At 44.1% G+C, this 10081-nt stretch overlaps 2 protein-coding genes across 2 annotated transcripts in view; one reads left to right on the top strand and one right to left on the bottom strand.

Moving 5' to 3' along the window:
• The window catches only part of slf1 (SMC5-SMC6 complex localization factor 1), a 35457-nt gene extending 30447 nt beyond the window's left edge, over positions 1–5010 (top strand). Inside the window, exon 18 of the mRNA XM_010782906.1 lies at positions 4126–5010. Coding sequence (XP_010781208.1) covers positions 4126–4604 — 479 coding nt within the window. The 3' untranslated portion in view covers positions 4605–5010. The remainder of the gene's footprint in view (positions 1–4125) is intronic.
• Positions 5011–5452: 442 nt separating this feature from the next.
• LOC104955678 (multiple C2 and transmembrane domain-containing protein 1-like) overlaps positions 5453–10081 on the bottom strand; it is a 50018-nt gene continuing 45389 nt past the window's right edge. Inside the window, exon 10 of the mRNA XM_010783062.1 lies at positions 5453–8540. Within this exon, the coding sequence (XP_010781364.1) occupies positions 8469–8540 (72 nt within the window). The 3' untranslated portion in view covers positions 5453–8468. The remainder of the gene's footprint in view (positions 8541–10081) is intronic.

Below are 10081 nucleotides of genomic sequence, written 5' to 3'. Positions count from 1 at the left end.
GGGGGGGGGGGGGCACTGCATCTTTCTTTCTTTCCTTCCCTCTTTCCCTCCCTCCCTCATTTTGTGCCAATTTTTACCCTCCTCCACTCTCGCTTTTATATTTCTTGTCTTCGCCTGCCCTCTAAAGGCCAAAGGGCTTTGCGCTGTGTGTGTGTGTGTGTGTGTGTGTGTGTGTGTGTGTGTGTGTGTGTGTGTGTGTGTGTGTGTGTGTGTGTGTGTGTGTGTGTGTGTGGCACTCAGACTGCATCTGGCTGGTGCATCAGGCAGTGGCTTTTGCTATGCATGTGAATTTCCTCCCTCCGCTGTAGCTTCAGAGCTGAGGTCTTAGCAGGGCATTTTCACACACACACACACACACACACACACACACACATATAAAGGATGGTGTAATTACCCTGTGCTCTCATGTAATCCCCCAGGTGCTGTATTTATCTCCACTGCAGCATATCTGACACCCAGCGCCAATACCTGGATTCACTTCAGTCGCTGTCCCTGCACCAAAACCATTCCCAAGCCTCTAGCCTCATAACAGTGTGTGTGTGCATTACATTATAAACACAGCGTGATGCTATTTGTATGTCTACTGTTAGAAAATATGTAATTTAGCACTGGCTATGAGCGTTGACGTCTGTATTAAGTGTCGTTGAGCTGTGTGTTGGAGCATTAGAGCGTGATTTATATCCTAGGATGGATAAAGGGTGATCCTCTTGTCCAGAGGTGAGAAGTATAGAAAGGGAGGAAATAAATGTAAAATCTTGGAAAAGCAAAACACATACACGCTGATACTAATTGAAATAAGTGGCAACATTTCAAGCAGGTAGATATGCAAATGACAAATGGCATACAGCACACACTGACACACACAGTTAGCTTTCAGGCAGACGGATCCAGAATCAAACACACAGACGTACAGTCAGCGTTACACACCGAGCCCAGGGCCGCGCTGCAGGGGCCGCGCAGCAGGGGCCGCGCTGCAGGGGCCCTCTCCTCCTACACCAGTGTCATGTCTCTGGTGGGAGCCTGTCTGTCAGCCGGGTTTGACACGATGACGTCGGGGTAACGTTGGAAAACCATTCTTCTCGATCTTGCATTTTCTATCTCGAGTATGGATGATTTGTAAGTAAACAGAGCTGTGATAGAAACTCTGTGGTATGTTGAATTGGACTAAAGAGACATAAATACGTTGCTGTTATATCATTTTAGATAGATTTGTTTGTGTCAGATCATTTTATAGTAATTTCTCATTTACAAGAGCACAGGTTTTATCTCACAGTTGTAATTAGGATTCTAACTGGTGGTGTAAGTGCTTCTTTATCTTTATGCTTAAATTATCCCTATGTCTGTTCATCTTCCATATCTTTGATGCTGCAACAAGCTATTTCCCATCAGGGGACTTTCATCTTATATAACCACTGCATAGAATTTATGCATTTCAAAAGTGATGAACGTAAATGTAGTTCATGCACACACTAGACATGTATGTTCCCATGCACATATTTCAATATTTCATTTAAAATGTGGCCATGTGCATTTCCGTGTTGTCTATATGCTATATCAGTTTAAATGTTCCTGCATGTGCCAGCTGAGTAAAAGCACTGTGGAGCAGTATAAAGGAGATGGAAAAGTAAAAATGGCCCACATGTTTTACCTTTTCCTCCACATTTGGTTGAAGACAGCGCACAGTGCTTGAGTTTGAAGCTTAAAGACCCCTTGCTGAGTTCAGTCCAAAGCTGGACCTTTCCAAGGACATCACAGCACATGATATATTATGAAGAGAAGCAGCCTCTGCTTTTGAAAGCCTTTCCCCATCTTTTTCATCTGGAAAGGGACAAAGATGGATCCATTTTCCAGCAGACATGATGTTGCGTGTGTGTGTGTCTGCATGGGGTACTATGGTAGTCTTTTTTCCATACTTCCGTGGCCCTGAAGCTTTTCTGCTTGTGTCACGCTATGGCTGGCTGCACACATTACAGAAACTCTTACTGCATGAGTGTAATAGCGAGGACAGTGTGTTATAGAAACCTGGTGATTATGACCTGCTGTGAACAGCTCACTCTCTCACACCCCACGTCGCTCCATCTCCCTCCCCTCTGTCTTTCTCTCGTGGCCACTTTGATCAAATCTGTGCTCTTACGTCCTTGACTGCTGCCCCCGATGCCTGACCCCTGCATTTGAAATTTCCCCGCTTATGTAAAAGTTTATGTAGATTAATGCCACAATTTATGCAGATTGAGTTTTTGCCACTCAGGCTTGAAGCACTAAAAGGTAGATGAGCGCTGACCTTCCCCGCTAACAGCTACGTGAGCTCTCACCGATTATCTCATAACTGCTACACAGTGTTAGTCCAGTGGCAGACAGAGAGATGGGGGGCAATTTCAGAATTCATATTGTTCCATTTTGAACTTTTTTTTTTTAACAATGTCACTTAAAACAAGGCTGTCTTGTTGTAAAAATGGCATTTCGGAGGCTTAGTAGGTGCAGTTTGTGTCACAACGGATCACACACAGACGTGATTGTCCCTTTTAAAACATATTGCTGTCAAACTCAAACAAGTGGCAGCAGTGGCATCAAGCAGCCGTCTGTGTGTCGAACCTCCACAGAGCCGTTCACTCGCATGTGGCAGCAGCGTTGCCGAGGTTGAACAGTCAAGTGTCATCAAGAGCAGTTTGCCATAGAAATGGGTCCATCTGAACGCAAACAAAGGGCTGGCACTTGACTCGACCCGCTCCGTGTAGGCTAAGTGTGCACTGGTCTGTCTGATACTGGAAAGAGTATAGAGAGTAGACATGAAATGTCACTGGTATAACTTCCCCTGGCTTTGTTGGAGGGGAGAAGGTGTTGTTACATTCAACAGTGACTTTCAGGTTGAACGTAGTACTAATATAGCAATGAAAGGGTAGAGTCAGGCTGAGAGGTTTTGGATGTGAAGGTATTTGTATTTTATGATAATTTTTTGCCTTTCGCCTTCATTTTAAGTGAACATAGTATTTGTAGTTCCCTATAAAGAACTAGCAGAGCAACTTTCTGATGTCACATTGTAGGTCTGTTGCAGGTCTGTCCCCGCAAGTAGCTCCCTGTGGTGTTTCTGATGATCATACCGTTGCTTTTTTTTTTTTTAAATTAAAGCCTCCATCAGGTCACCAACACTGTGCCTTTTTACACAAACACAAAGTGACCCGCCAGTCACACAGTTAAGACAAGGTGTCAGATGAAGTTAGTGCTGCAATGAGCAAAAAGCCCTGGCTGGGACTGAGGTCCTATTGGGAGAACAGCTGTTCCCTTTTCACTTTAACTCCTCTCTGCATGAATGTGTGTGTACTTAAAGCAAATGCATTTGTGTGTGTGTCTGCACACTATTTATATCTGTTGCAGCGTCCTGTGGTTGACCTGAGCAGTGTCTCTTCCGCCTTCTTTGATAAAGATGCTGCAGCCTACAGTAGCTTGGCAGCATGTCGGCGTGTCATGATGTTATCCCTGATGCCTCAGCCAGCTGTTTACATTAGACTCATTAACCCCCTCGTCTCAGGGCAACTGCAATGTTAAATTCAGATATTCAGAATCAAGCTAAAGCTCCCCAGAACAATAAAACACATTAAAGGTTCATTAGCAGTAGTTTATTTCAGGTTAAGCCACTTAAAACAAGAGCACATCTTCATTGCTTTCAGTCTGAGAGGCAACCTAAAGATGAGCTTTAGTGAAGGTGGGAGAATACTGGAAGGGGGGGTTCAAGTTGTGTTTGCATTAAGTTTTTCGGTCACTGTGTGCGAAGCCTGTCACGTGCATGCACTTTGAATCAAACCCTATGAAAACGACACTACAACGACTACACTCGACTCCACTCTTGTCCTTGTGGGAAGTGTACTTACTATAAGAGACACATTGACAGATCCTCTTAAAGACACGTCATTGTTTGAAGTGTTGATGGAGTGAAAAGTTTGTCTGTTAAATGTATCAAAAAAGTATTACAGGCAAGCATTCAGTTTGAAAGCATTTGTATCCACAGTGATCTTTTCAAGAGCTTTACATTTAATTGTGAAGGTTACTTGTATATAAATGACTGAAGTTATACTCACTAAGGGCTGTGTGATCTGATCCTGTAAACCTCTGCCCCCCCCTCCCCCCCAGGCTCGGTCCTCCTGCAGCAGACTGATGGAAATGGGCACACTGCTTTGGATGTGACCTCTGAAACTACTCAGAGGGAGGAGCTTCTCCACAGCGCGCACGTCGGAGACTTAGCCCTGAGAAACTTCTCCACTGAAGTCTTGAACGTGCCCCTCCTGGAGGCTGGATCCTCTCTGCTGGCCAACCTCATCTTCACCTACCGGCGGGAGCAGGGTCTGCCTCACCATGGCGACAGTCTGAGCCTCACGCTGGTCAGGGCCCTGGAGACACACTCTCCCCAAAAGGTGACTTCGGGCTGGACAGACCGGCGGGTGGTGAGGCTGGTGGAGGACGCAGAGACCCTGTTGGAGCTCGGCAGAGGGGGCTACCTGGGGCAAGTGTCTCAGGCAGTGAGAGAGTGCAAAGAAGAGAATACACTATACCTAATGGAGATACTGGAGGATTTTAAGTATCAGGGGGAAATGCTTCTCGCTGATCTGTAAATCAGAAACAATGCACAACATATTGTAAAAGCTTGAAACATGAATGTGGTTGAAACATGTGGTTGACATGCTAACAAAAGGATATCTGTGTCTGTATCTGTTTTATTCAACAGTTTATAAGGATGAATAATATAAAGAGGCCCTAAAATGTGGATTTTTTCCCCCACAATAATTTGGCCTTCTCCTGTTTTTAAAGTAAATGGTTGGATGCGTTTCTTAATTTAGCAGTATGTTCATTTCTGCAATAGTTCATGGACCATACATTTATTACCTGTTTTGTATTTCTTAGATGCATGTTTTTTTATTGCTACATTTTTGTATAGATTGTTACTACCTCAAGTTTTTGATATGTATATTTGTTTTGCAGATTGATGTGCACTAATATTTATCACAAATAAAAGAATTGCTCAAACATCTTGATAGCATTAAATCAGCAGGGTGGTCAGGTTTTAGACAGCAATACATCGGGAGGAAATGGCTACTGCAGTGTAGGGCTAAAGGTGCTTTAACAAATGGAGTGGCTGCATGTGGGGGCTGTAATGAAAGAGTGAAACCAGTTCTGGCAGAAGTGGTCCCAGTCTGAGGCTCTGATGTGCACTCAGTGTCTCCGCCACACAGACAGCAGTGAGGAATGAGCCACTTCCTGAAGCTGAACATGAGTGAAGAAGGGGCTTAGGCTTGCTTGTTGGGGTGGGTCGAGTGGGCGGTGGAGCAACAGAGGTGAGGAGAGGGGATTTAAGATTTCAGACTGAGACAAATGGACGTATATTTCCCTTGCTGCTACCAGTGTAGGCTGAGAAACGAGCTTGTTGAGGCAGAAAACACATTTTGCAATAATCCAGACACTCTGAAGATGATACAAAATATTTAATCTCATGTTCTTTTTCAAAATAAGCAACATACATCAGATGCATTTCATTTCTCAAACAGGAAATATACATCATATGTTCTTTTCCCACTCCTGACCAACCTATGTCTCAGCTCCTTATTTCTGTTCTTGGTAAGAACTGGGCACATGAAGATGAACAGGCAGGCAACGTTGCAGGCGGAAAAAGACAGATTTTATAAAATGAGGCAGGCATACACCTACTTTACAACACCAGACCATCAACAGGCATACTGTATAAAATACAAACATAAATTAAATAGTTAGCTTTGTACAATATTTAAAAAATAAATAGTCTCATTTTAACTTGGTGCAAATGAAAGTGCTTTTTTTTCCTTTACAGCTGTCAGTCTGATACATTCTGTTATATATTTTCTCTACATCATATAATATAAAAACACTTTGGTTTGCTTGCAAACAGAGCTAAAATCCAATAATAAAAGGAAACGGTATTTGGATGCAATACCACACACTAGTCACTACAATTTGCTGAAAAATAACTACATACAGTAGTAGACACATACAGTACATATCAGGTATTCAAACAGTCCCACCAGGCCTTCTAAAAAGCCATCCTTCACGAGACAGAGTGTGTTTGTTGAGGAGGCTATAATCAGTCTGAGATGCTGCTCTTAGGGGACAGTCTGTTATTGTCTTTCAAGTGGATTCCTCAAAACAACAAAACAAAATCAATGGCCCTCTGGAGTGACAGATCCCAGCCTGTTGATATTTAAGTATGGAGATGGATGGGTACAAGGGGAGTGGGGCACAGCCGATGGCAAGCAGACAGGCAGGGCGAGAGGATGACAAAATGGCAGAGAGGAGCTCTAGTTGTGGTGTGGGGGGGGGGGTTAGAGCAATACAGACAGAGACACGAAGGGGAAGAGGGAACAAAAAGTTGAAGAAGTGGGGGGGAGATGTAGGCAGGGATCAGTAGGATGAGGGGAGACCTCCTCAAATGTAGCCTGAGCTGTGATCTTTCAACAGATGCTCAGCAAGAAGCCCAGGAGACCGTCCCTTCAGACAGGGTCGCAACCCCGCTCTCTGACGAATGAGGGAACCGCAGAGAGAGCAAACGGAGAGAAGCATGATGGGAAGAGGGATCTAGAATAGAATAAAACACACACACACATCCCGGACACCTCAGCCTAAGTCCCCTCAGAGCCTCGTCCTGTCACACAGAGACTTGCTGCTCATCTAGCTGACGGCCCTCTACACCAGCAAACTCCACACCAAATAACAGCTGGCACTTCCGCTGCACCACACACACACACACAGTTCTACATGCTGACACACATCGACTGAATCTAAGCATCAGTCTACAGCTGGAGGGGAGATACAATTGAAACACACACCGGCGCAGAGAAAAGCAATGTGTCTTTGATTGCATAAACGTGTGTACGCAAACACTCTTACATGCACAGTTCACATACACAAGGCTGTGTCTCTGGGAAGACGGATCAAAGTTGAGCTGTGGGCACAGGAGGTGGGGCAGATGGAGAGGGCGGCCAGCCTGGGGCACAGCATCACAGAGAGCATGTTTGTGTGAGTGTGTGTGTGTGTGTGTGTGTGCCTAAGAGGGAGAGAATGTGCCTGCTCAAATGGGATCTTATGCTTTCATCTGTGAGCAAGTAGGTACAGTCTGTGTACGCGGAATCTCTTAAAGAAGCAGTGTATTCATGTTGTTGTTGTTTTTTTTAAGATGTCTGCATGCACATATGCGTGTGTGTGTGAGGGCTTTCTTGTGTGGCCGCTGAGGAAAACACACAGGGAGATGAGAGGAAAGGAGAGCAGCCTTTCAAACCAGATTAGGGCTGTGGCTGCCTAAAGGCCTGGCGACACTCTGTAGTGACTGGGTGACATCTATATTAACACCACGACATCAGAAGGCCCAGTCAGTGGGCCCGCTGATGGACTGGCAGGGGATTTTGACGTTTTTAAAGGGTTACACAAGGTTAGTCTATATTATCTGGATAGGTGGCAGGGATAAAGGTTTGGGATGACTCACCAACTGTGTAATACAGTACTTAACAGTGTTTCCTTTGGGTATTATCTAATGATGATTATGTAATCACAATCTATTTTAGGAAGAACAGACTCACTGTACTTTAACTAATACCATTGTGGTTCCTGTTTTTGTGTGGGATTAATATCTTTAAAAGAGCAAATTTGGCCTTTGTTTTAAAGCACGGACAGATAGCATCACAAGCCTTCAGCCTGTTGGTCCAGGTTTGTGTTTGTGTAAAGGGACATATCTGGAGGCTACTACAATAATTGCTAATCAACTTGGCCGGCTGAGTTAAGTGGAAACAATCCAAATTACTGCCAGTGAACATAATATCATTACAGCATCCAGGAGAGAGGCAAACCAAAGATACTTCAGTACAAAAACAATTAAAAAATATTACCAAAATCATTTAGTAAATAGAATATGAGCTAAAAACGAAACGTAAAAGTATATCGCAGAAAGTTAGTATAAGGCTTGTATAAACATGGATGCAGTAAAAATGTATTTTTGCGACGATATGTATAAATGCTTAAACTCGTTGTGTGACACTTGTCACTTGTGGCAAGCAGATGGACAGAGTCCTCCGAGCTGTCAAGAGTGATGGAGAGAAGAAAAAGGGATTGGATCCCACGGCTGAGAAAAAGGTCAATCCATCCATCTTTCCAACTCGCATTTAAAATCAATCAAAATCATAAAAGTGATAAGATTTCTTTTTACTTGTCTTTTTTTCTACAAATATTACACTTCAGGAAACTGTACTGTATTGTAGTATACTGTACTGAACGCCATGAGGATTTAGAGACAGAAAAAAAGGTATAAGAGAAAAACATAGAAAAGGGAAAAAAGGAAAGATAGCTGAGCCGATGTGGTCCAGGCTTCCTCTGCTCCTCAGTGTCCAGTTATAGACCATGAGAAGAAAGTGGAGAAGAGAAGAGAAGCGTCGGTGGGTGGACAGAGTCATTTTAGTCATCTACCCGGGGTTATTTTTCTTCTTTTTATTTGGACTGGGATTGGGATCCAGTTTCAGCTCTCTGTACTGCACCTGTTAAAACACACAGAAACACACACACACCACCCGGTCAGGTGGAAAGAGCAAAGGATGCTTGAATAGCACAGAAACCCTCCAGAGGCTCTCTGAGTCCAGCTGTGTGGAACAGTGGCCTCAGGGAAGGGATTACACAATGATTACAACACACACACACACACACACACACACACACACACACACACACACACACACACACACACACACACACTTAGACACAGACACAATCCCATGTACACTGTTCAAAGCTCCAAATACACAGACGCACACAAATACAAACGTACTTCCGCAGATGTGGGACAGTGGCCTAAGGGAAGGGATCACACAAACAAACAGAGAACAGGGCAAGGCCTCATGGGAAAGCTTGGAGAGACAACACAGTCATCTCAGTATGGCAGGATGGTTCTGAGAGGAAGTGCAGAGAGATGGGAGGAAGACAGAAGATGGTAAAAACAAACTCTAACAAGTCTGTGTTGGCTGCTAGTTGTGGTGACTACAGTATCACCTTGCAATCATGTGTGTCACATGTAGCTTGATAGTTTATTGATACCTTATTCTGCATGGCTAAACAGAAACACCATTTTAAACTCTCAGTTCATGTGCAATTTAATTAAGAGACGCCACCTGGCTGTAACTTGATTTTTAACAGACATATGAGACTGATATCAATAAAGCAAAACATTAAAAACATTTAATAACTACTTTTGCATTCACAAAAAGGATATTTTAGTGGCAAATTGTAATCCTTTAAAATGTGTTCAGTATCATCACTGACTGTCACCCATTTCTTCCAAAGGGGTCTGATTCCCACTTCATGTGATGCATTGCAGAGATGGTGAGCTGCTGCTAAGTGATGGACACTCTGACGCAACAGCATCACAGGGGCTGAGCGTCAACAACCAGAGACTGTCACTCTGGCAGTCTCTCACTTTCAGATGTCTGTGCATGCACACACAAATACAGTCGCTAGCCTAGACAAATTCAAGACACTGACAAGCACTAGCCACTGAATCAGAATACTAATAGAAAGAAAAAACAAGACTTAACAGTCACAGCACCAAAGAGCCAGTGTCGTCTGTGGGATCCTTCCTAGGCTGATGTACTGTAGGCTACTCTGCCTGTCTGACTGACTGACACCCTCTCTGATTCTCCAGGCAGTCAACAAACTGACGTCAGTATGGTTTCTCTGTTCTGTCTCGTGGTGGGTCTGTCTGCTGTGGACGGGAACAGCAGCGTGTCTCAGCACTGGCTGGGAACGAGCCTTTATCATCCATCTTCTACTGGTTCCCACTGTCGCTTCAATGACGCCTCCCAGTATCCTCTGCCTGATTCAGTGTTTACAAATCTGAGATGCAAAGAGGCTGTGCTCACCAGTGAAGACACATGCAGACACATATGAATACCAGCAAGGAGAATGTACCAACATACACACATACGCACTTTCCACATCATGCAGACACACAAAACCCTGCCACTCCGGTATCATTAAAATCTCATGGACATCCACTGACTGCACACACACACACACATACAGTACA

The sequence above is a fragment of the Notothenia coriiceps genome, unplaced genomic scaffold, assembly GCF_000735185.1.
Source record: "Notothenia coriiceps isolate Sejong01 unplaced genomic scaffold, NC01 NC01_scaffold00024668, whole genome shotgun sequence".
In the NCBI taxonomy this organism is placed as follows: Eukaryota; Metazoa; Chordata; class Actinopteri; order Perciformes; family Nototheniidae; genus Notothenia; species Notothenia coriiceps.
The sequence above is the reverse complement of the archived record's forward strand: the minus strand, read 5'-3'. Positions and strand labels throughout refer to the sequence as shown.